Source organism: Leucopleurus acutus (genome assembly GCF_964270905.1).
Source record: "Leucopleurus acutus genome assembly, chromosome: 3".
Lineage (NCBI taxonomy): Eukaryota > Metazoa > Chordata > Mammalia > Artiodactyla > Delphinidae > Leucopleurus > Leucopleurus acutus.
In genome coordinates, this window is record NC_139145.1 from 163,770,760 (window position 1) to 163,796,427 (window position 25,668).

A 25,668-nucleotide genomic window follows, 5' to 3' on the forward strand; every position below is an offset into this window, starting at 1 on the left:
GCAACTCTTCACTCTGTTGACTGCGCCTTCGTCCATGAAACATCCCTTCCCATTGGCTCTCACACCACCACGTCCTGGTTTTTCTCCTACTTCTGATGGCCGAGCTCACCTACTGATGTGTAACTGTTGAAGTTCCTCAGATCCGTCTCTCTCCTTACTGTGTATTCTATTCGTGAAGAATCTACTGCATGCCCTACGTTTAAACCATCTGTAACAAGACTGATGATCACCAGATAAACATCTGTGGCCAAGCCCTCTCCTCTGAGCTCTAGACAAGCCATCTAGATATCTCTATGCTATTTCCACTCACATCCTTCAGAGGCACCGTAAGCCTCAGTTCATACTCTTCATGATCTTGATGATGGTGGTTTTGAATGAATCTGTGCCCCTACCATCAGCTCGGAAACCTGGGAGCCACTCTAGGAGCGTCCCTCTTCAGGACCATCCGTCTAAAATTTTTAATCCTAGATGTTGCTTTATCTGCCCTCTTCTCCCCATCTCGGCTGCCCTCGCCCTGGTCTGAGGGATCGCCCCTCCCACCTGAACTCTCAGCGATGCCTCCTGACTTGGGCCTGCCCCTCTGCTCTGGCTCTCCTCCGTCCTTCCCCGCTGCGGCCACAGGGATCTATTCTCAGTGAAATGCTGGCCATCTCACCCCCTGCCTAGAACCTACTTTAGAATCACCTCCTGGTGTCCTTGAGATAAAAAGCCAAAATCCTGATCATGGTCTACAAGGTGCTGAAACCCCACAGGCTCTGCTTCTTCCCCAGCCCCGTCACTCTCCTCTTGTCCCCTTGCTCTCTACCCTCCAGCCACGGGTCCTCCCTTGTGACCAGTTCAATGTGGCCGAGCTGCCTCCCGCTGGGGGCTTTGCCTGGCTTCTGCCCGGAAGGAGATGCCCTGCCTCGGCTTGCCCCACCTAACCCTGGCTCCTGTCGGCCCCTGCCGGCTCCTGCCAAGGCATTGGGTCTCGGCTCAGTTGCACCCCACGTGGGGCGCCCTCCCTCACCCCACAGCCTGGCTCTCCCAGCACCACCGCCCTCTCTCCTTCACAGGCCTTTTCACAGGTTGATTACCATCTCTGCCTTCCCCACTAGGCTGTCAGCTCCAGGAGAACAGAGCCTGGGACAATCTTATCTATCATTGAATCCCCAGCACCCAGGACGGGGCCAGCACGTAGCAGGCTTTCCCTGGGAAAATCCTCACCACCGAGGCAGTACGTTACCTGCAGAAAATAGTCCGACAAAGTTTTGATGATGGTATCAGAATCAAAAATCTTAATTCTGGATTGAATTGCAAAAGGCCCAGGTGTTATTTTAAGTGGATAAATGATACAACCCACAGCGAAGGTGTAAGATGTGTGGTATGTGTTGGACCACCTGGCATCAAGCTATTAACGACATGAGGGAGGCTGAGAAAATCTTCACTTCGGCCTCGATCGCTACCGGCCCAATGCCTCCTGCCCGCCCTCTGCCACACTCCAGCCTGCTGTGCTCCTCGGGCCACTTTCCTGTCATCTCCACACCTCCCCCTCCCTTCTCCTTCACTTCCAGATCCCCTTCCTTGGTCCTACTCGTCTTGCATGGCCATCCTGATGGTGTCACCGGGAGCCTTTCTGGACTGGGCAGAGGAGGGGTTGGTCTTCACGTATCCATTTTTCCTCCAGTGTGTTTTCAGTCTCTAAACATGACCATCTTCGTTTACACTGTAGGTCTGTGTATGTCGAATCTTAAGCTTGCGGCAGACAGACTAGTCTGTTTGCATATTAGGGCCCCTTAAGGCCTCTGATTAGTTAGAGAAATAAATGGGCATCTTGGCCACATTACAGAACGCAATCTTCTGTTCCAAACACAATGGATCCTTCACCAGGTTTCCCCCAGCTGGTCTTTGCATCCCTCAGTTAATACGGTACATTTGTTCCACTGGGAAGCAACAGGCATGGAGACAGTCACGGGCATCTTTATTTCCATCAATGGGCTCCACTGTATCCTCGGTGAAAGTGAATGTGAGTGTGTGATCATGAGCCTGAGTGGACACTCACGCGCCCATGCTCTGGGCAGCCTGGTCATGTCCACGCAGCCAAGCGGTAGCTCTGTCCCCTGCATCCCCCTAAGGGCCTCTCTGTCCCGTTTACCGGTTTGAGAACAGCAACCCAGGCACAAGTGTCGGTTTGTGCTACCAGCAGACCTCCTCTAACGTCTCATACTATTATCTCGTTCAGAAGAGTTTCTCTGGATTACCCTGCTTTTCTCTGTCCCCTGTGGCAACTGAACGCACTCATTTGATGAACTGTGCTCGTTCTCCAGCTTCTTTTTAACTTTCTGTCATCACTGATATCTTGAGAATGCAGTGATCCGGGTACGCCTCCTTCGGTCAGGATCATTTAGTGGTGGTAGATTTCACAAGCCTATCATTCCCTGGATATTTGGCTATTAAGATTGATGTAGGCCCCCCCAAATTTAAAAATGAAAAATAAATAAATAACTAAAAGAAGGAGGGGAAAAATGGATACTACTTAACAAAATTCTCTAAGGACAAATACAAAACTAATGCAGGGCTGATACTCAGCTGGTTCTTACCATAACAGCCAGGCCCGTTGTCTGTTCTGTTCAGTTGTTCAGTCTGTTGGTAAATATTTAGAATATTATTCCTGAAAATAATCAAACAGATTCATTGCTGTAGTGGATAGAAAATGGATGGGTGGGGTTCAAAGGTACTAGGTAGACTTTTTATAAATCTTGATATTTAATCACTGTGTTCCTCTTCAAAATAAATTAAACAAATAATTTTTTTAAACAAACAAACAACAACAAAAAAATTGATGTAGCCCAGACAATCTCTCCCCTCCCCCATTACCCTATTTGTGCACTCAGTACGCCTCAGTGGTCTTCCAAACATGTGAATCCCAGGAAGGACTCTGGACAGAGGCGGGGCTGATTCTCTGATTTCTGCAGGATGGGGGGTTAAATACATTGATAAATTTGCTTTAGAGCCTGTACTGTTCAATAGCGATTGACCCTTTACTCTTATTTCAGTCCCTCTTGACTTTGTATTTTTTGACCTATGCCACTTTTGTAAGTTAATATCTTAAATTTTAATTATCTTGTTTTATCATAATTAACATTGGTGCTTTTGCAACATTTTTAGTGGATTCCATGTTATAAATGTTAATGTCCATTTTTCTGTGTACCATCATTGGTCACTGTTCTATCCTTTGTGGAAGGTCACTTAGGTCCTCTGGTGTGGATTACATGTGTACATCGATAGGGCAAAGCTCTTCTGCATCCTTTGGGGTCAGGGAATCCAAAGTTTCTAGACTTTTTTTAATCGATAACCTTAACCAGATGTGCAGTTGCCTTAAAAGAATCTTAATGATGAATATAACAGAATGATCGTGTGCTCTTCCAGTGAATCCCAAATGCATGACCCTGAATTCTCCGAGAGCAGTATTGAGCTGTAGCCCAATACAGTTTCTGTTCTCCTTCTCATCAGTGTCAAGGTTTTCGCTCAGAGATACATCTCACCTGGGTGCAAGAGGTGGGGCCGCGCTTCCATTGATTGGTTCCATCTTCTCCCTACTGACTTGTTCTTGTTTCCCCATCTCTCAGGTCGTTTTTGTCGCCATTTTGCTTCACAGTCATCTGGAATGCAGAGAGCCTCTACTCATCCCCATCCTATCCTTGTACATGGGTGCCCTTGTGCGCTGCACCACCCTGTGCCTGGGCTACTACAAGAACATCCACGACATCATCCCGGACAGGAGTGGACCGGAGCTGGGGGTAGGTCCTTAGACCTCGAGGACATGCTCTCTGTACATCCAAGTGGAATATAGTTTCACCCCACACGTATGAAACGAGACATCAGTGTAACAACCACATGCTCTGGGAGGTTATATCTCAAGGCCAAGTGCTTCATAGTGTCCACAGGGAAAGACAGTTGGAGAACTGATGAACTCTGGAGATGAAAGAGTCCTTAGAGGTCACTCTCCAGCCTCCTTTCCTCCATACGAGGAGACCAAGTCACAGTGAGTCATGTCAGGCCAAGGAGGAGACACAACATTGACGTCCTCCTTACTCTCTGTTGTCAAAAGGAAGTCATTCTGTTCTCGACAGAGATTTTAGGACCCCTGGTACCACTGAACTCACATTTGATTATTTTTAATTTCACACCAGGGATCCAGGCTGTGTTTGTACTTTCTGTACTGGCCAAACACAATCACTCATTCAGGTGCCTTCTATGGAGGGAGCAGAGTATTTAGGTACCACAGGGCAACACAGGAAGTTTTTAAATACGGTCTCTGGCCTCAAGCAGCTTTACGTCCCATTTGGCTTATCCAGCACAGAAGCAACATTCAGACATGAACCCAAGAAAGTACAGAGACTGCAGTGGGGGTTCAAGAACTTCTCTCACTGAGGCTGAGAGAGGGTAGATAGGGATGAGGTCTAAAAAGCCCCCCTGATGGAGGCAGAGCTTGGCCTGTGCCTCGAAAGGCGAATATGGTACAAGCAGGATACAATCTTATACCAGTGACCAAAGCATTCTTTTCATCATCATTATAAACAGTATCTGATTTATACGTTTGCTAATTTCTCTATCCTTGGGTATCATTGGGGTTGGTATCCATCTAGATATAAGGCAGATATGCATGATTATGTATATATATATTTTTTATATATATATTTATATAAATATGGCCTTGAATAAATTACCACACTCCACCCCTTGATCCCACCTTTGACCACATGTTACTTTTGTCATGTCAAAACAGTAATTGTGGGACTTCCCTGGTGGTGCAGTGGTTAAGAATCCACCTGCCAATGCAGGTGACACGGGTTCGAACCCTGGTCCGGGAAGATCCCACATGCCGCAGAGCAACTAAGCCTGTGTGCCACAACTACTGAGCCTGCGCTCTAGAGCCCGCGAGCCACAACTACTGAGCCCGTGTGCCGCAGCTACCGAAGCCCACGCGCCTAGAGCCCGTGCTCCACAACAAAGAGAAGCCACCGCAATGAGAAGCCCGTGCACTGCAATGAAGAGTAGCCCCCGCTCACCACAACTAGAGAAAGCCCGTGCGCAGCAACAAATACCCAACGCAGCCAAAAATAACCAAAAAACCAGTAATTGTATTGACCACCCACCTTGATCTGAGGTCAGGCCATCAATAGTATCAGATCTAGGGCTCCCCTGGTGGCGCAGTGGTTGAGAGTCCGCCTGCCGATGCAGGGGACACAGGTTCGTGCCCCGGTCCGGGAAGGTCCCACATGCCGCGGAGCGGCTGGGCCCGTGAGCCATGGCCGCTGGGCCTGCGCGTCCGGAGCCTGTGCTCTGCAACGGGAGAGGCCACAACAGTGAGAGGCCCGCGTACCGCAAAAAAAAAAAAAAGGGGGCGCACATCTTTGCTGTAGAATTCTTAATAAGTCGCCTTCTCATTACCATGCTTTTGTTTTGCTTGTGCTTCTGAACATTTACATGACTTCTGTCAGAACTTTGAAAATAGGAACCTCTGAGTAGATTTATATAGTGCCCAAATAATTAGGCACATTTGTGAGCAGACTGATTCCAAAATAAAGTATAACAATGTTGTACTTCTAAGAGTTACGTCTTACTGACATGGCTTCTAGCCAGTCAGTTTGGTAATTTAAACAGAAACTAATTTCCAGCCTGTTTCTTGGGCTATGAAGTTGGGTTCTGCTTGGGTTAAAGTTGCCCTGTTTGGAAAATAAGCGTTTGGATCCATCAGGCTTAAATGTGTGTTTTGATTTCACAGTAGCTTGCCAGCTGTCTGAGTTCATTTCTATTAAGACTGTACATTTTACTTTAATTCAACTTGGCTTGTCTACAGAGGCTTTTTCTATATTATTTTTAAGTATAGTGAATTGACTCATGATTGATATCGAAAGAAAAGGCTTTGACTCTGAATTGGTTTTTTCTATTCTGCTTCCAGAGTTCAGTGAACTTTTATCCCCTTTTCTTGATGCAGGGAGATGCAACAATAAGAAAGATGCTGAGCTTCTGGTGGCCTTTGGCTCTCATCTTGGCTACACAGAGGATCAGTAGGCCAATCGTCAACCTCTTTGTTTCCCGGGACCTTGGTGGCAGTTCTGCAGCTACGGAGGTAGGGCAGCTTCTGGGGATGTGGGTACCCACTGTCGCCGTGTAAAAACTGGGTGCGGGGGAGGTGGATTACAAATTTGTTTCCAATTCCTCTTGAGAGCTCAAGAAATTCTGTGATATTAAATTATGTGACACCTACACACAAGGAACCCATAAGGATCTCCATCAGTGACTTAGAATCATGTGATTTTATATTTATTTGAGTATGGGAGAAAACATCTCCTTCGTCCTTCTCTTTTACCACATGAGAAAACCGAGATTAAGGACACACAACTAGCAAGAAGCTGGGCTAGTGTTAGAATCCAGATTTTCTCTCTCCACTCAACGGCCTCTCCACTTTCCCGTGGAGTCAGCATGGTACCTCTTCGCAGTAGTTGCAGAGGACAGCGGAACATGCCATGCGCAGCAGCAGAAGTGAAAGTACCAGGGAGTGAAGGGCTGCTGCCTCCGTTTTGACCCGCCTCGTCTCACCTGTCCTTTCTCCACCTCCTGTGCCGAGCCTACCGCGGCTTTATGTACTCTGGCAATCTGCCCTCCTCCAAAGGAGGGTCTCCATTATTTACTCAACTCAAGAAACTGATCTGGAAACTGGCAGCTCCTCCAACTTTTTTCCATCTTTCAAGTACGGTATGAACAAGTAGAATGACTTCATTTGTTTCCTCCTCCGCTGCCCTCTGGAGAATTAATTGTCTCAAGAACTGCTGATCCTTCAGGAAGGCTGGTGGCTACCCATGAGAGCCTCCTGTTTACACACTGCCCTTGAATGCACTGTCAGCATGTTTCCAGGCTGAGGGCTGCTGCCAGTTTCCATGTCCTGGGAAGCAACTCATGTTGGCTTGGAACAAGCAGCACATAAATCACAAGCAGAAGGCTTTCCCTTGTCTCCATTGGTTCCTGGATTTTGTCTGTTGAATCATGAATGCCATCTGGGCTGGCTTCTGTAACATAGCAGCTTTTTTACTTCAATACTTCAGTTTCAGCTGCCCAGTAAAAAGTGTGGGACCCCCATCACCTGTGTGCTAGAATTCCATCTCCCCCTAAGAAAAACAAGACGTTATACATTTGAGCCATTTCTAAATGGCCTCAGTGCACAGAGACAGACCTTGGCATTAGGGTGACAGAACTGACATAAACTGATCGTCTGCTTCTGATAATGTCGGCACTTATGGACGTTTCATTGACTCCCGACACCCCTGCACGATGGGTGTCGTTATTCTCATGGTTCTGCCGGAGGAACAGAAACGGGGCCTGAGAGTGTTCGTGCTTCACACAGCTGGGAAGTGATGAAGTGAGGTTTGAATCCAGGGCCGCCTGATGCCACCACCCGCTCCTCACAGCAGTGTCTTGACCCGCTGGGGACCCACCTCGCTCACGGTCCTGGCATCACTGTTATGGTCATTAGAACAGACGAAGCCTGATTCCTCCTGTCCTAGCTAGTTAGGGAGTTGAACTTTGCCAAAAATGTAGGGTTAGGTGCTCTGTTTTAAATTTTCTTCCTCTTCATTCACCTAAGAAATGAAACTCTCATTTTCATGGAAGAACCTGTGAGCCTTCCTATGAGAAGTATTAATTTAGTTTTCTTAAGTTAAACATCAAAATTGGGCTCTCCTGGCTGAACAGATTGAAAGTGAGTTGAGTTGGGTGGAGGATACCATAAAGCCATCGACCAGCGCACACCGTCAGCTTCCCTGGGGGGTGGCGTGGAGGCAGAGCGGTGGACGCTAAGTGCAGAGTCTCCAGAGAGCAGGGGTGGGGCTCAGAATCGCATTTTGAGACTCAAGAATTGGGCTAGACTAGAAGGTTTGGTTTAGCTCAGTGAGAATTTGGTGGACCTGGGTTGAAATCTTGGCTTCTCAGGCAGTGATCTGGACCCCTTCCTCACTGGATTCACGTAAAACAAGACTCATCCCCCTGGTCTCAGGTGCACACCCTGGGTCCACTCAGCCTGCTCCCGGGATGCAGGGGAGCCCCTGCCCCTTCCTCCTGCTGTCACCCAGGGTGGAGTGACCTGTCAGTGGGGACCACACCTGAGATGGCTTGCTCTGTCACGTGGCAGACGGCGGGCAGTGGCTGGACACAGGCTCTGCGGATGCCCTGCTAACTGCCGGCTCTTCCTCTTGCAGGCCGTGGCAATTTTGACAGCCACATACCCCGTGGGTCACATGCCATATGGCTGGTTGACGGAAATCCGTGCTGTCTACCCTGCTTTTGACAAGGTGAGAACCCCGTGCACCGTGGTTTCTGAAACACACTCTTTAAAATTAGGGTTTGATAGACAGGGATCGCCGTTGACGGGCGCAGTGATGTTTCTAATCTCACCTCGCTCTGCAAGATTAATGAGGCTTTGGGGCTGGCGGAGGAAACTCAGAAAATAACAGAGGCGAATTTACACTTGCCTTGATGCCGCTCCCATGATGCCTCTGCAAACCGATACTCACTTCAAGGTTATTCCTGTCAAGAAATTATTTGCAAAAGGGAAATTATACTCTCAAAAACTTTTAGTATATTGTATTTCATTTCTCTTTTGTTGTTTTTTAGTTAAACCGATACTTTATAGCAGATGTGAAGGTACAGGAAGTTCTGTGCTTAAGTTCATAAGCTTAAGGCTGTCTTGCAGGGTGCTGGGGTACATGCACACCGAAGTTGTCCATGCAGCAGCCATGGGTCCAGGCTGGTTGGGATGCAGCGCAGTTATTCCAGCTGGAAGCTTCTGGTGACGGCCACTGTGTCCTTCCACAGCTGTTGACACAGCCCAGGAAGGCACATACGCCTTCAGACCTGTAACCTGAGGCCAGGTCAGGACTGACCTGCCTGCAGATCATTTGAGAAATGCCTATTTCATTAAAGCTTAATTATTTGAACCTGTAGACTTGTATCCTGAGACAAAGAAGTAGAAAAACAGACCCCCAGCAAGATAGTGTACAATGTTTTAAAATAAAAAATAAGAAAGAAGCACAGAACCTGCCACTGGTACTCTTAATAGCAACTGTTTGGCCTTGAATTTCTATAGAACTAGCTCAGAGCCATTGCTGATATCATTTCATGTGATCCCATAAAGAGCCCTAGGAGGTGAGGAGAGGAAGCCTCTTCACCAGGGTCCCCAGCTGATTACGTGCCTCTATTCCCACACCTATAGTCAATCACCCACAAATAGCAACTCACCTCCAAGTGCTTCAGGGATGGCCCCCACGCAGCCTAACGTGAGAGAGGGTAGGCTATTGCCCAGAACTCTTTACTGGGTGTGGAACTTCCCCAGTAAACTGTAAGCTGGACCCTCCACTGATTGCCAACATTCATTCACAACATTAGGATGCAGAGCATTTCCGAAAAAATTCTTTTGATTCCTGCTTCCTAGGCCTTTGAGAGTGGACTTCCGAAGGCCTGAGTCATTTGCAGGAGAGAGCTGTGTTTGAGTGGGTTTCATCCACTCCATTGATAGAAATCAGTGTTTTCATTGTCAAGGAACATGTGTATAGAAGTAAGTCCTCAGAAACCAAAATGGATATAAGTCATCTTGCTAAATGTCTAGCTCTTGGAATATAAGATTGTATAATAAAACTCAGTAGCAGGTTCTAAAGTGTTAGAACCTCATAGCTGTGAGTGTCTCATCTGAAATTGTTTTTGGCTACATTGAAATAGTAAAGCTTAACAATACAGCGCTATACAGTTTCACTAAGAGCGTCCAAGATAAGCATTGTTTTATTCACCATCACAGAGGTTAGGCACTACAAAAAAATTCTTTTTTTTTTTTTACATCTTTATTGGAGTATAATTGCTTTACAATGGTGTGTTAGTTTCTGCTTTATAACAAAGTGAATCAGTTATACATATACATATGTTCCCATATCTCTTCCCTCTTGCATCTCCCTCCCTCCCACCCTCCCTATCCCACCCCTCTAGGTGGTCACAAAGCACCGAGCTGATCTCTCTGTGCTACGCGGCTGCTTCCCACTAGCTATCTATTTTACATTTGGTAGTGTATATATCTCCATGCCACTCTCTCGCTTTGTCACAGCTTACCCTTCCCCCTCCCCATATCCTCAAGTCCATTCTCTAGTAGGTCTGTGTCTTTATTCCTAAAAACAAAAAAATTCTTTTGAGGAGCGTACCTCTAGCCAGGTGCTGGAGTTACTCAGAACCCTTTTGAAACCTCCCCCATTATTGCCATGCATTCCACTGCGCTACTCCAAGCCATTCCCATGAATGCCGTCTATTCACCCGAATCTTAAGACACCTCTGTGTGGACTTCCAGAATCTGCTGCACTGACAGTTGAAATCCTTAGCCCCCTTCTGCGTTCCAGAATAAGAGATTTAAAATTTCTCGCATAACTTCTGCTGTTTCTAGCTAAACAGTGAGCTGGGAGAGTTTTCCACTCATCCAAATTCTCTCTAATGTTCAGTTATTATATGCAAAAGACTATGTTTCTGCGAAAGAGCAGATGGGGCAAACAAGGTGGGACACAGATGCTAATCTAATGATATGTGCTAGTTTATTCCAACCGTACTTGCAGAAATATTTGCTATTTTAAAAATAAAAGTGCACCTGAAGGAGCTGGGGCCCGTGGCTGCCACCATGGGTGGCGTGTGCATTTGGAGGTTCCTAATTCTTCCCGGCCTGGCCTCCTTCTCGGCCAGGCCACCGGGGCACCACCCTCGCAGATCCTTGGGGGAGAGGAGATGGAGAGATATCCTACCTGCTGTGATTTGCACTGTGCACAGTCTGTTTTTCAGAAAAGCAGATGTACTTTAGAGACCGGAGTTAAGAAAATGTCAACCCCTCCAGAGGTGGCATAAAGGGGAAGGGATTCGAGAGATTGCCTCAGCCTCTGAAGGGAAGCAAACATCAAAAGCTCTTTTGCAAGTGGGACCTGTAACACCTCTGCTTGTGTGTCTTTCATTGGGCTGGATATGGGAGCCAGGGGCTCACCGTTTGTTCTTTTCTTTTTTTGAATTTTATTTTATTTATTTTTTTATACAGGAGGTTCTTATTAGTTTTTGTGAGTCGGCTCTGGGACTAATGGGATCCGTAAGGAGGCTGGCGTTGTTTTTCCTCTGCTGCCTTTCAAGGCTGAGGGCCGGACGCTCGTTTAGATTGGGTGATGGGCACGCCTAGCAGTGACCCTGGGATGGCCCCAGCAATCCCTCGGGCACGTGTCAGAGGACCTCTGGGCCGTCTGCATCATTTGCTTACATTTCAATCTAACAAAGCCTGTTTGAACATCTTCTCTACTCAGGAAAGATGGTGCTAAGTTGCAGGAGCTAAAGAGATGGGTGAGGGACTTCCCTGGTGGTCCAGTGGTTAAGACTTCACCTTCCAGTGCAGGGGGTACGAGTTCAATCCCTGGTCAGGGAGCTAAGATCCCACACGCCTCGCTGCCAAAAAACCAAAACATAAAAAAAAGAAGCAATATTGTAACAGATTCAATAACGACTTTAAAAAAATGGTCCACATCAAAAAAAAGGTCTTTAAAAAATAAAATAAAATAAACAGATGGGTGAGACACACAGTCCTTTATCTCGGAGAGCAAACGCGCACCTCACAGGGCCTTGACGTGTGCCCTCAAATACGGGCCCAGATGCCACGCCTGTCTGCAGAGCTCCAGGGCGGTCGGGAACTGCAGGATGGGCTGGGACTCTGGCCTAGCTGGGTGGGCACCCAGCGCCCAGGAGAGAGGACTCATTCAGGAGACACTGCCAGGCGTTCAGTCCAGAACCCCCTCTGGTTAGCATTCATGTCCTGAAACATGGCAGCTGTCTGAGAGAGACTCAGAGTGACAGCTGTCTGCCAAGCTGTCACTCGACATCTACACTTGAGACGCATCAGATACAACAGAAACGAGATGCTCTGTACGGTGCATGTGTGGTCAGCCAAGGATAACGTGGAGCCTTTTCTTGCCCCCCTAGAATAACCCCAGCAATAAGCTGGTGAGCACGAGCAACGCAGTCACTGCAGCACACATCAAGAAGTTCACGTTCGTCTGCATGGCCTTGTCGCTGACGGTAAGGAGAGACCCATCCCCGCCCCCACCTGTGTTTGTTTTTGGAAAGGGGGGTAATCGCCATTTTCAAGGGAGAGTTCCAGGAGTCCCTAATACGATGTTGTGCTAGATTAGATAACAACCTCTTCGAGACATTTTCATCTCAAAATATGAGCGATCGTCGTTCAAGGAGGGCGTTGAGTCTAAGAATAGAGGGTCAACTTCTGGCGTTTCTAAGGGCTTCTTACGTGCTGAAGAGAGGCAGGCTTTGCCTTTCATTTTTCATACTCTTACTAATAATTTCCAGCCCGTTTCTAAATACCCAGAGTCAACTCTATAACCATCTCTGTCCCTTTTCCAAATTTAATTGGTGGTGTTTGTTTCGCTGGTAAAAGTGCCTTTCCTCATACGTTTACGCTGATATATCCTCCCCATTTATTTATCATTCAACACTTGCTTGTCAAGCACCTACTGGATCCCAAGCCCTGCCATCTTCAGGGATACTGGTGTGAACAAGTGTGGATAACACCTCACTGTTGGCAGGGCCTGTCAGTGACTCTGTACAGCCTTAAATAAACAGCGCACATCCTTCCTTTATCAACTCCCCTGGGTAATTCAAATGTAAGAGACATAACGTTCAAAAAAACATGGAAAAGATTCCTACATGCTCTGTAATCCAAAGCACATGGTGTATAATTTAAGGTTGTTTATGACATTTATCAACAGTCGTAAGAAAATAACATTTATAATCAACTTCACATCGTAGACTGTGCCTTTTGGGTTCTAAAGATGGAGATGAGAAGAGGATAAAAAGAAATAGGGGTCTTTTGAACTCAGTTCCTTGTTTGTTATTGTGACTACATGTGTCCTATTAAGTCCTGTAGCAGTTCTCCATTTTTATAGTACAATGTAAGAATGTAGCAGAAATGCCTGGGTGTGTGCAGCTCCATCATGAATGACTGATAAGGAGGACGTAAGGCAATAAGAGGTTTGGGGACATGGTGATGACAGGAACACACTGACCATGGTCCCTCTGGCCATTATCACAAGAACCACTTAGCTAGATAAGCCCTCATAGTGGTCCTTTGAAATCAAGCCCGACACACATTTTAAGCCTTTTATGGATTTTTTTTTTCAAAACCCACAGCTTAATATTTGATCCATTGATCCAACGCCTGAATAGATTGTATCAAGGGCAACACAAGATATATAGCCCATCACCTAACACCTCTGACACTGAGTCATGACCTTGCATTCTCAGCTGTCCCGTCACTCCAGCCCAGCCCTTCCCTCCAGTCCTTCCCTCCTGAAACTGGGAAACTGCAAGGGGGGTGTCAGAAGCCTATTCCAGGCCACGTCCCCGGGGTGGGGGGGATCTCTGGTAGCATGCCTGCCTGAATCAGGACAGGTTGCCCCCGGCAACCCTGCTCTCCTGGCTGCATTATTTCTCCCTGTGGTGGGCAAGTTTTTCCATAGTTCCCTAAAATATTAGCGAAACGCTGCACAACCTTGAAACCGTTCAAAAGAGTATTTGGGGGAAAAACAGAGAAGATTTCTGTCCCAGGAACAGACCTCAGCTTTTGGAGACTGTGTTAAGTGACCGGGAGTTGAGAGCTCAGCTGGTTTCGGGTGCCAGGCTCTGTGACTGCAACCTCGTCCGTCGCCGAGAGCTGGGAGCTTCCGGTCGTTCCTCGCTCTGCTATCCAGAGTCCGGCCGGGTCTCCTCTCTCTGCATTTAAACCTCCTCCCGCAGCTGCGCTTGAGTCCAGTGGAGAACTTTACCAGACTGGGTTTAAGGATATTCCTTTCCTCCTTCAGTTCACGGGCAATAACCTGTACTTCTCAAACAGGGGCAACAAGTGTATTTTGAAATGATAACCAAGTAAGATCTAGAAAAATGCTTTGATTTCCCATGTAGAGGTTTTATTTACTTAATAAGTTCAATTAGTCTAATCCTACCATCTGTAACTAGAAGTTACAGATCTATCTCAGGGTAGATTTGTCACCGTAGAAACAAAGACTCAGAATCCTGTGTTGGAAAGGAACTTGAAGATGAACTGATCAAATCCCATGATTTTTTAGTAAAGGAAATGACTCAGAGAGGATAAGAGGATAAGTGACTTGCCCCAGGACAGACCAGTACAGACCGGCAGACCTCGCTTTATTGCACTTCGCAGATAATGCATTTTTTTTTTTTACCAGTTGAAGGTTTGTGGCAACCCTGAGTTGTCAGATGATGGTTAGCATCTTTTAGCAATGAAGTATTTTTAAATTAAGGCATGTACATTTGTTCTCTAGACATAACGCTATATTGTACACTTAAGAGACTACAGTATAGTGTAAACATAATTTTTATATGCACTGGGAAACCAAAAATTCATGTGACTCGCTTTGTTGCAACCTGCGCTTTATGGTGGTGGCCTGAAACTGAACCTGAAATATCTCCAAGGTATACCTGTAAATAATAAAACTTAAGTTTTTTTCCTTGCTTTTTCGTGATATTCACTCCACTGCAGTGCTCTGGACCCAAACCTGCAGTATCTCAGAGTTCTGCCTGTAACAACGCCAGCTGGAAGCCAGACTTCCCAGCTCATTCTCTGGGGCCCTTTCCTCTGTATTGCGCTGTTTCCAACAGGCAGGAACAGATATCTGGCCCTGAGGCTCTGGACTGAGGCACTTGCTGGCATGCTTGAAGCGGTGGTTTCTCCGACACTAAAAACAGCAGTGTCTGAGTTTGCAGCTTATGGTGTGTCTCACATACGTTATCCTTATAACGATTCAATCAGTCGGTCCAACATCTTGGCTAGAGGAATTGCCATTAAAAGATACACAGAAAAAAATGTTAGGGCTTTTTCCCCCTAAATTCAGCGTTTCACTGTCACTGTAAAGCATACACCTTTTTACAGTATTTATTCATTCTTCACATCTGTGATTCCTTGGAGGCTCTGAACTTCCCTAGGCAGGGTCTGTGGCTTAGTCACCTCTTATCCCCAGGGCTTAGCATCCTGCCCGACACAGAAGGGGCACAGTAAGCAGAACACAAATACATGACTCAACTAATACTTACCTGTGAGATAAGGATCAGAAGGGCACCGATGGCACCCGCCCCTCATGAGCAACACCTCCTCATGTATACTCAGGTTATCCTATTTTGAAAGCTTTGAAGATGCCCTTTACTCCCAAGTCTATCTTCCCTTTTTTAATTTTGAAACGTCTCAGTGTCAGGAAATTAACGTAGCAGAGCACTTAAGATCAGCACATCATGTATATTCCAGTGGATGATACGGGGTACCAAGTACGAGCCTTCTGATAGTTCCACAGCTTTCTATGCATCGCCTAGGATTAGAGCACTTTCCTGAGCTCTGATCCTTTGGGCATAAATAGCTCTTTTCCCTGGGTCTTTGAGAAGAGCTGACCCCACAGATCCTGCAGACACTTAATGACCCAGTGATGCTACCTGCTTTTCAAACGAAAAGGTGTACTGTCTATAGCAAAAACTCAAATTGCAGTCAGAATGGGTGCACTCTTCAGTCCCTGACACTTTGGGTTCAACATCTTCCTTTGCCTGTGAAAGATACTTTCGACAGTTAGTAAGAGACTAATATTTCAGAATGCTACAATGCATGTATGTGTTTATTCCCTACTATAGATTTTCAATTTAAATTTAGAGTATCTATCCAACTCTAAAAGTTGGTTCTTCCCTCATTTTCTTATCCAGGAGTCTGTCTGATCCAGTGGGCTTCAAGAAAAGCAGCAAATGCCTTCTGCCCAGTTGGAAGAGGAAGTGGATTTAGGAAGAGAGCAGAGTAGGAAAATAGAAGTATTTCTCAAGTAGCATCTTGCTTTCCTGCCTTCAGAGCTGCCTTTAGGAATGCTTAGTGAAGTGCTGGTTGATTTCTTTAGACCATCTGATGCGAATGAGGACAGGGGGAGCTTTAGTTGATCCAGAAGATTAGCTTCAACATGGTAGAACCGTCAGATAAAAATTAATCCCCTCAATAGCAACAAAGGAGTGGGCACGATGCAAACCAGGGTTAGCAAGGTGACTGCAGACTGACACGCCGCTGTTAGGGGCAAAGGAACACACAGTTCAAAAATACGTACAGTTTAAATCGATTTGGAAGAACAGCTGCAGATGGTGTGCTGCTTGGTGGGAGCTTGTGGTGTGGTGGCCACACAGAGGAGAAAGCATCACAGACCAGCCATCAGAGCTGCACAGGAGAAGGCAGGACCACAAAGAATAAGGCCGCAGACGGTGTTGGGGTCAGAAGCAAACAACCAGTTTTGCCCTGAACCTTCTGGTAGGGCCATGGTCTCCATCGCTTATGTGACTGACTATAAAGCCCCATGATAATTAGCGTGTCCTGAAAGGCTGCGTTTCTCTAGTAGACAGTCATGGTGATCACAGACAGAGGGTGGCGGCAACGAGCTTGTGATATAAGGAAGCAGGAACATCGTTCCTTCCTCTTGGGGAGAAGAACTGGTAATGCTAAACTTACAGAAACATGGCCACTTGTAAACCCCTTGGGACTTACCATGATTCCCTCCTGGATTCCAGATTTGGGGGTAAGATAGTAACCGTGAACCAAGGTAGGATATGTCTTTTCAACAGCCTTTTTGGTGCAGAGGAGCATCCTCAAAAGGTAGCAGACCTCCATATTCCGGGATGTTAGGCCGGTTTGCTGAAGCCAATGGGTGGGCTTGCTAAATTTACCAGACTTGCCAACTTACCCAAACGTGTGTTTGTTTGTTTGTTTAATTTTTTTAATTTTAATTTTTTAATAATTTTCTAATTTTTTAATTTGTTTAAAGTTCGTAGCAAATCATATTAAATGGGGAAGTTTTAACAGCTTTAGATGATTTTAGTTAACCAGTTTCCATTTTGACTTCACAATGGCATTTTTTAAACATTTGGTGTTTTCTTAAGCTCCCCACTGCTCTAGTTTGGGGGAGCTGTTGCCAAGAGAGGGGGCCCCTCTGGGGCCAGGGCGGTGGGGAAGAATCCTTGCAAAGCACAGGCTGGGCTGCTGCTGAGGCCCCCCCAACCCCCTTTTTACAAGATGGAAGTGGGAGTCCATCCAGATGGATGCTGGTAGGCAGAGCCAGCAGGGCAGCTTTGTGCAGCGAACAGCCTACACGGTCACACCGAGCACCCCCCGGATGCCGAACCCGGAGGGGCAGGAGGGCAAGTGCAAAGAGCAGGAGATGGGAGAGACAATGTCAGAGAGATGGAGGGTGCAGGTCAGAAGGAGAAGCGGAGAGAGACCATGGGTCGGGAAAGAAAGGAGAGGTGGAGAGTCAGAGGAAATGGAGCAGAATGACAGAGGTGGGTACAGTAGACAGTGGGGAGGAGGGAAGGCCCCAGAGACCCCTAGAGCCTTCACAGCCCCCCAGGGCCCTGCCAATCCTTCCAAGACATATTGCTATAAACTTCAGAAAACTTTAAAAGAGGCAGGTTTCTAAGAAACCAGTAACTGTGACAAATTGTTGGTTGGCCAAATAGGCTACTTTCACAGGTTGATTTTGGGTGAACTGGACTGTTTCAGGATGGCAGGTGAGAAGAGGGATTCTTTTTTTTTTTTTTAATGTTTATTTATTTATTTTCTTATCAGTCATCCATTTTATACACATCACTGTATACATGTCAATCCCAATCTCCCAGTTCATCACACCACCACCCACACGCCCCGCCGCTTCCCCCCCTTGGTGTCCATACGTTTTTTCTCTACTTCTGTGTCTCAATTTCTACCCTGCAAACCGGTTCATCTGTACCATTTTCTAGGTTCCACATATATGCGGTAATATACGATATTTGTTTTCCTCTTTCTGACTCACTTCAATCTGTATGACAGTCTCTAGATGCATCCACGTCTCTACAAATGACCCAGTTTTGTTCCTTTTTATGGCTGAGTAATATTCCATTGTATATTTGTACCACATCTTCTTTATCCATTCATCTGATGACGGGCATTTAGGTTGCTTCCATGTCCTGGCTGTTGTAAATAGTGCTGCAGTGAACATTGGGGGTGCATGTGTCTTTTTGAATTATGGTTTTCTCTGGGTATATGCCCAGTAGTGGGATTGCTGGGTCATATGGTAGTTCTATTTTTAGTTCTTTAAGGAACCTCCATACTGTTCTCCATAGTCGCTGTATCAATTTACATTCCCACCAACACTGCAAGAGGGTTCCCTTTTCTCCACACCCTCTCCAGCATTTGTTGTTTGTAGATTTTTCTGATGATGCCCATTCTAACTGGTGTGAGGTGATACCTCATTGTAGTTTTGATTTGCATTTCCCTAATAATTAGAGATATTGAGCAGCTTTTCATGTGCTTCCTGGCCATCTGTATGTCTTCTTTGGAGAAATGTCTATTTAGGTCTTCTGCCCATTTTTGGATTGGGTTGGGTTTTTTTGATTGTTTGCGGTACGTGGGCCTCTCGCTGTTGTGGCCTCTCCTGCTGCGGAGCACAGGCTCTGGACATGCAGGCTTAGTGGCCATGGCTCACGGGCCCAGCCGCTCCGTGCCATGTGGGATCTTCCCGGACCAGGGCACGAACCCGTGTCCTCTGCATTGGCAGGCGGACTCTCGACCACTGTGCCACCAGGGAAGCCCTGGGTTGTTTGTTTTTTAAAATTGAGCTGCTTATATATTTTGGAGATTAATTCTTTGTCCGTTGATTCGTTTGCAAATATTTTCTCCCATTCTGAGGGTTCTCCTTTTGTCTTGTTTATGGTTTCCTTTGCTGTGCAAAAGCTTTGAAATTTCATTAGCTCCCATTTGTTTATTTTTGTTTTTATTTCCATTACGCTAGGAGGTGGATCAAAAAAGATCTTGCTGTGATTTATGTCAAAGAGTGTTCTTCCTATGTTTTCCTCTAAGAGTTTTATAGTGCCCGGTCTTACATTTAGGTCTTTAATCCATTTTGAGTTTATTTTTGTGTATGGTGTTAGGGAGTGTTCTGATTTCATTCTTTTACATGTAGCTGTCCAGTTTTCCCAGCACCACTCATTGAAGAGACTGTCTTTTCTCCATTTTATATCCTTGCCTCCTTTGTCATAGATTAGTTGACCATAGGTGCGTGGGTTTACCTCTGGGCTTTCTATCCTGTTCCATTGATCTATAGTTCTGTTTTTGTGCCAGTACCATATTGTCTTGATTACTGTAGCTTTGTGGTATAGTCTGAAGTCAGGAAGTCTGATTCGTCCAGCTCTGTTTTTTTCCCTCAAGACTGCTTTGGCTATTCGGGGTCTTTTGTGTCTCCATACAAATTTTAAGATTTTTTGTTCTAGTTCTGTAAAAAATGCCATTGGTAATTTGATAGGGATTGCATTGAATCTGTAGATTGCTTTGGGTAGTAGAGTCATTTTCACAATATTGGTTCTTCCAATCCAAGAACATGGTATATCTATCCATCTGTTGGTATCATCTTTAATTTCTTTCATCAGTGTCTTATAGTTTTCTGCATACAGGTCTTTTGTCTCCCTAGGTAGGTTTATTCCTAGGTGTTTTATTCTTTTTGTTGCAATGGTAAATGGGAGTGTTTCCTTAATTTCTCTTTCAAATTTTTCATCATTAGTGTATAGGAATGCACAAGATTTCTGGGCATTAATTTTGTATCGTGCAACTTTACCAAATTCATTGATTAGCTCTAGTAGTTTTCTGGTGGCATCTTTAGGATTCTCTATGTATAGTATCATGTCATCTGCAAACAGTGACAGTTTTACTTCTTATTTTCCAATTTGTATTCCTTTTATTTCTTTTTCTTCTCTGATTGCCGAGGCTAGAACTTCCAAAACTATGTTGAATAATAGCGATGAGAGTGGACATCCTTGTCTTGTTCCTGATCTTAGAGGAAATGCTTTCAGTTTTTCACCATTGAGAATAATGTTTGCTCTAGGTTTGTCATATATGGCCTTTATTATGTTGAGGTAGGTTCCCTCTATGTCCACTTTCTGGAGAGTTTTTATCATAAATGGGTGTTGAATTTTGTCAAAATCTTTTTCTGCATCTATTGAGATGATCATATGGTTTTTCTTCTTCAATTTGTTAATATGGTGTATCACATTGACTGATTTGCATATATTGAAGAATCCTTGCATCACTGGGATAAATCCCACTTGATCGTGGTGTATGATTCTTTTAATGTGTTGTTGGATTCTGTTTGCTAGTATTTTGTTGAGGATTTTTGCATCTATATTCATCAGTGATTCATCAGTCTATAATTTCCTTTTTTTCTAGTATCTTTGTCTGGTTTTGGTATCAGGGTGATGGTGTCCTCATAGAATGAGTTTGGGAGTGTTCCTTCCTCTGCAATTTTTTGGAAGAGTTTGAGAAGGATGGGTGTTATCTCTTCTCTAAATGTTTGATAGATTTCACCTGTGAAGCTGTCTGGTCCTGGACGTTTGTTTGTGGGAAGATTTTTAATCACAGTTTCAATTTCATTACTTGTGATTGGTCTGTTTGTATTTTCTATTTCTTCCTCATTCATTCTTGGAAGATATACCTGTCTAAGAATTTGTCCATTTCTTCCAGGTTGTCCATTTTATTGGCATAGAGTTGCTTGTAGTAGTCTCTCAGGATGCTTTGTATTTCTGCGGTGTCTGTTGTAACCTCTCCTTTTCCATTTCTAATTTTATTGATTTGAGTCCTCTCCCTCTTTTTCTTGATGAGTCTGGCTAATAGTGTATCGATTTTGTTTATCTTCTCAAAGAACCAGCGTTTAGTTTTATTGATCTTTGCTATTGTTTTCTTTGTTTCTATTTCATTTATTTCTGCTCTGATCTTTATGATTTCTTTCCTTCTGCTAACTTTGGGTTTTGTTTGTTCTTCTTCCTCTAGTTCCTTAGGTGTAACGTTAGATTGTTTATTTGAGATTCTTCTTGTTTCTTGAGGTAGGATTGTATAGCTATAAACTCCCCTCTTAGAACTGCTTTTGCTGCCTCCCATAGGTTTTGGATCGTCGTGTTTTCATTGTCCTTTGGCTCTAGGTTTTTTCTGATTTCCTCTTTGATTTCTTTAGTGATCTCTTGGGTATTTAGTAATGTATTGTTTAGCCTCCATGTGTTTGTGTTTTTTACGTTTTTTTCCCTGTAATTCGTTTCTAATCTCATAGCATTGTGGTCAGAAAAGATGCTTGATATGATTTCAATTCTTAAATTTACTGAGGCTTGATTTGTGACCCAAGATGTGATCTATCCTGGAGAATGTTCTGTGCACACTTGAGAATAAGTGTAATCTGCTGTTTTTGGATGGAATGTCCTATAAATATCAATAAAATCTGTCTGGTCTATTGTGTCATTTAAAGCTTGTGTTTCCTTATTAGTTTTCTGTTTGGATGATCTGTCTATTGGTGTAAGTGAGGTGTTAAAGTCCCCCACTATTATTGTGTTACTGTCGATTTCCTCTTTTAGAGCTGTTAGCAGTTGCCTTATGTTTTGTGGTGCTCCTATGTTGGGTGCATATATATTTATAATTGTCATATTCTTCTTGGATTGATCCCTTGATGATTATGTAGTGGCCTTCCTTGTCTCTTGTAACATTCTTTATTTTAAAGTCTATTTTATCTGATATGAGTATTGCTACTCCAGCTTTCTTTTGATTTCCATTTGCATGGAATATCTTTTTCCATCCCCTCCCTTTCAGTCTGTATGTGTCCCTAGGTCTGAAGTGGGTCTCTTGTAGACAGCATATATATGGGTCTTGTTTTTGTATCCATTCAGCAAGCCTGTGTCTTTTGGTTGGAGCATTTAATCCATTCACGTTTAAGGTAATTATCGATATGTATGTTCCTAGGACCATTTTCTTAATTGTTTTGGGTTTGTTTTCGTAGGTCCTTTTCTTCTCTTGTGTTTCTCACTTAGAGAAGTTCCTTTAGCATTTGTTGTAGAACTGGTTTGGTGGTGCTGAGTTCTCTTAGCTTTTGCTTGTCTGTAAAGCTTTTGATTTCACCATCAAATCTGAATGAGGTCCTTGCTAGAGAGTAATTTTGGTTGTAGGTTCTTCCCTTTCATCACTTTAAGTATATCATGCCACTCCCTTCTGGCTTGTAGAGTTTCTCCTGAGAAATCAGCTATTATCCTTATTGGAGTTCCCTTGTATGTTGTCATTTTTCCCTTGCTGCTTTCAATAATTTTTCTTTGTCTTTAATTTTTGCCAATTTGATTACTATGTGTTTCAGCGTGTTTCTCCTTGGGTTTATCCTTTATGGGACTCGCTGGGCTTCCTGGACTTGGGTGGCTATTTCCTTTCCCATGTTAGGGAAGTTTTCGACTATAATCTCTTCAAATATTTTCTCAGGTCCTTTCTCTCTCTCTTCTGCTTCTGGGACCCCTATAATGCGAATGTTGTTGCGTTTAATGTTGTCACAGAGGTCTCTTAGGCTGTCTTCATTTCTTTTCATTGTTTTTTCTTTATTCTATTCCGCAGCAGTGAATTCCACCATTCTGTCTTCCAGGTCACTTATCCGTTCTTCTGCCTCACTTATTCTGCTATTGATTCCTTCTAGCGTAGTTTTCATTTCATTTATTGTATTGTTCATCTCTGCTTGTTTGTTCTTTAATTCTTCTAGGTCTTTGTTAAACATTTCTTGCATGTTCTCGAGCTTTGCCTCCATTCTTTTTCCGAGGTCCTGGATCATCTTCACTGTTATTATTCTGAATTGTTTTTCTGGAAGGTTGCCTATCTCCACTTCATATAGTTGTTTTCCTGGGGTTTTATCTTGTCCCTTCATCTGGTACGTAACCCTCTGCCTTTTCATCTTGTCTGTCTTTCTGTGAATGTGGTTTTTGTTCCACAGGCTGCAGGACTGTAGTTCTTCTTGCTTCTGCCGTCTGTCCTCTGGTGGATGAGGCTATCTAAGAGGCTTGTGGACGTTGCCTGATGGGAGGGACTCGTGAAGAGTGATTCTTTATAGGCTGCTCCAGGGTGGGCTTCATGACCCCAGATTTGAACTATGCTGAGGTCATGGGACTGTGCCAGGGTCTCCAGGCTGTGTCCCACTGGCCTCCCTCAGCTTCAGCAAATGGAGGCTGCGTGGTGATGGCGCCAGCGGCAGCAGTGGCGGTGGTGTGTGTGTGTGTGTGTGTGTGTGTGTGTGTGCGTGTTGCCATCATTTAAGGTAGAGAGAGAAGGGAGACTTGCCATTCAACCACAGTGCCTCACACAATAGGATGCAAGGGTATCTGAGGCCAGTGGCTGTTACTACTTAAGGATCTCTTTCTTTTAAAAAAAGAATTAAAATAGGTGTTTACTCTGGATCCACCCTGAGCCTTGCCTTTTGACGTCAATGCGTGGTAAAAAGGGGACATGCGACTCTGCACTCGACCGTGAATCTCCTATTCTGATGATTATGGGGTGAATTATGTCCACCCCAAATTCCTATATTGACATTCTAGCCCCAGTGCCTCAGAATGAGGCCTTATTTGGAAATAGGGTTCTGATGAGGTCCTGGTGGGTGAGTCAGGTAGACCCCTTATCCAGTCTGACTGGTGCTCTTAGAGGAGGGGGGTGTGGACACAGACACGCACACGGGGGGTTGGGGGGCGGTACGTGGAGACTGGAGTGATGCTGCCGGAAACCGGGAGGCCTGGAGCAGATTCTTCCCTGGGCCTTCAGAGGGAGCATGGCCCTGCCCACACCTTGATGTTGTTGTCACTCCAGGACTATGAGACAATAAATTGTTAGGCTGCCCGGTTTGTGGTACTTTGTTACAGCAGCCCTAGCAAACTCATACACTGATGTTCCTGAAGGAACGGAGTCCTCTTGTCATTTATGGTCACGTGGATGATTGACCAGAACTAACTAATCAACTGATCTGCTTCCTTTTTAAATTCTCCACTTACCGTTTCCATAACACATTTGTATTCTTGTGTTTCCAGCTTCTCCAGGTGAGAATCTGAGTGTAGGATTTGCTTAGAAATATTGTTCGTGCAGGTCAGCACTGTCCCCAGATTTATGTGCTTAACTATGTCCGTGCTGATGGGGCTTTTTTTTGAGGGGGGGTGGTTGTTGGCATCATAGCATCCAGTAGAAGTACCAGCGTTCTATTTAGGTTGTTTTGCTTTTTGGTTTTATTCTGCTTTCCATTAGCTGAACAATCCAATGCGTCTCACCCCGGCCCTGCAGAACCACCATCACGAGCACTGAAAAGCCGAAACATGTTCGCAATCTTCAAGGAACAAATTAAGTTGCTAGTATTTTATCCAGTTGTATTTATACCCCCAAATTGTCTCAAAACCTTGATCCCTTCTGCTGCTTCTTGCATCAACGGTAGTATCTGATTTGGCACAAAACCGTAAAAATTACTTAGTTTTAGCGTCACCTGTCAGTACACACCTGTGTTCTATAAAGAACAGGTGCAGAGCCGCCACCTGAAGGGGTTTGGGAACCAGGGAGAAGACAACTGTGTTCTCCCCCAGCTCCTGCAGAAGAGTCTTGATTGGCCCGTGGGTCCTACACATTCCCCGTGCTGCCTGCCGGACCCCAGCCTCACATCGAGGATGTGGTTCACAGGCTCCACTCTGAGGGTTTTCTGGTGCAAAAGCAGATTTATCAGAGGGAGAAGGCAGTCAGGAATCATTCCACACAATATTCAAGATAACCCAGTGGGGATCAATTCATAGATTTCCAGGAACTGTATTTTATGACTCTCTATGGCTTTTTTAAAAATCACTTTTATTCATCTCAGCTTAAAGACAGAAGCAGTAGGGGAGCATTTTTCTTCTTATCCGGTGGGTACATTACAGTATGTAATGGTCAGATGTGTGGTCCAGGCCCTCCCAACAATAATCACGATGAGACATGTGGACAAAACGAGGCCGTGATATTCGTGGCCGCTCGGTTTTCTGATTTCAGCGTCTGCTCTCATTCCCAGGTGCTTTGGGCTCTGAACACAAGCAACTTCCTGGTGAACTTTGATATCCTGTTGATTTATGCTGATAAGACATGTAAGGAGTCAGCAAAGCCCATGTAAAATATCTTAAAACTTTTTTTGTAAATTATCTCAGGAAACACTGAATAGACGTAGTGAAATCAGCACGTGAGGACATAAAACGCCGTTAGGTGCGCTAAGTGATCATTTTGTGTTTAGTGAAGCCAGAGAACATTGGACCCAGAAACAAGAGAGAAAACAATCAAGGATTATTCTGGTTACACAGAGGTATTTCCCCCAAACATTAAGGTAACGTAAATCAAACACTGGTACTTCTATTGGATGCTGTGATACCAACCACCCTCTACCCTCACCCGCTAAAAGCCCCATCAGCAAAGACATAATTAAGCACATAAATCCGGGGACAGTGCTGACCTGCATGAACAGTATTTCTAAGCAAACCCCACGTTCAGATTCTCACCTGGAGAAGCTGGAAATACAAGAACAGAGATGTCTTACGGAAACAGCAAGTGGAGAATTCAATATCTGCTTTACTTCTCCCAGCGCTTAGGTGTCTTCTGCACCTGTAGGCAGACTAAGAGAGTGAACGGGGAAGTAACGTCAGTCTTAGCTAACTGATGCATGGCCTTTACTGAAAATGTTCTTTATGTTATCTTAAAGCGTTTTACTGCATTTCCAGCTCTGG

The 25,668-nt window shown here is 44.9% G+C and overlaps 1 protein-coding gene across 1 annotated transcript in view; it reads left to right on the forward strand.

Moving 5' to 3' along the window:
* ANKH (ANKH inorganic pyrophosphate transport regulator) overlaps positions 1-25,668 on the forward strand; it is a 142,593-nt gene that overhangs the window by 93,714 nt on the left and 23,211 nt on the right. Inside the window, exons 5-8 of the mRNA XM_082836180.1 lie at positions 3,609-3,779; positions 5,981-6,115; positions 8,238-8,330; positions 12,019-12,114. Of these exons, the coding sequence (XP_082692306.1) occupies positions 3,609-3,779; positions 5,981-6,115; positions 8,238-8,330; positions 12,019-12,114 (495 nt within the window). The remainder of the gene's footprint in view (positions 1-3,608; positions 3,780-5,980; positions 6,116-8,237; positions 8,331-12,018; positions 12,115-25,668) is intronic.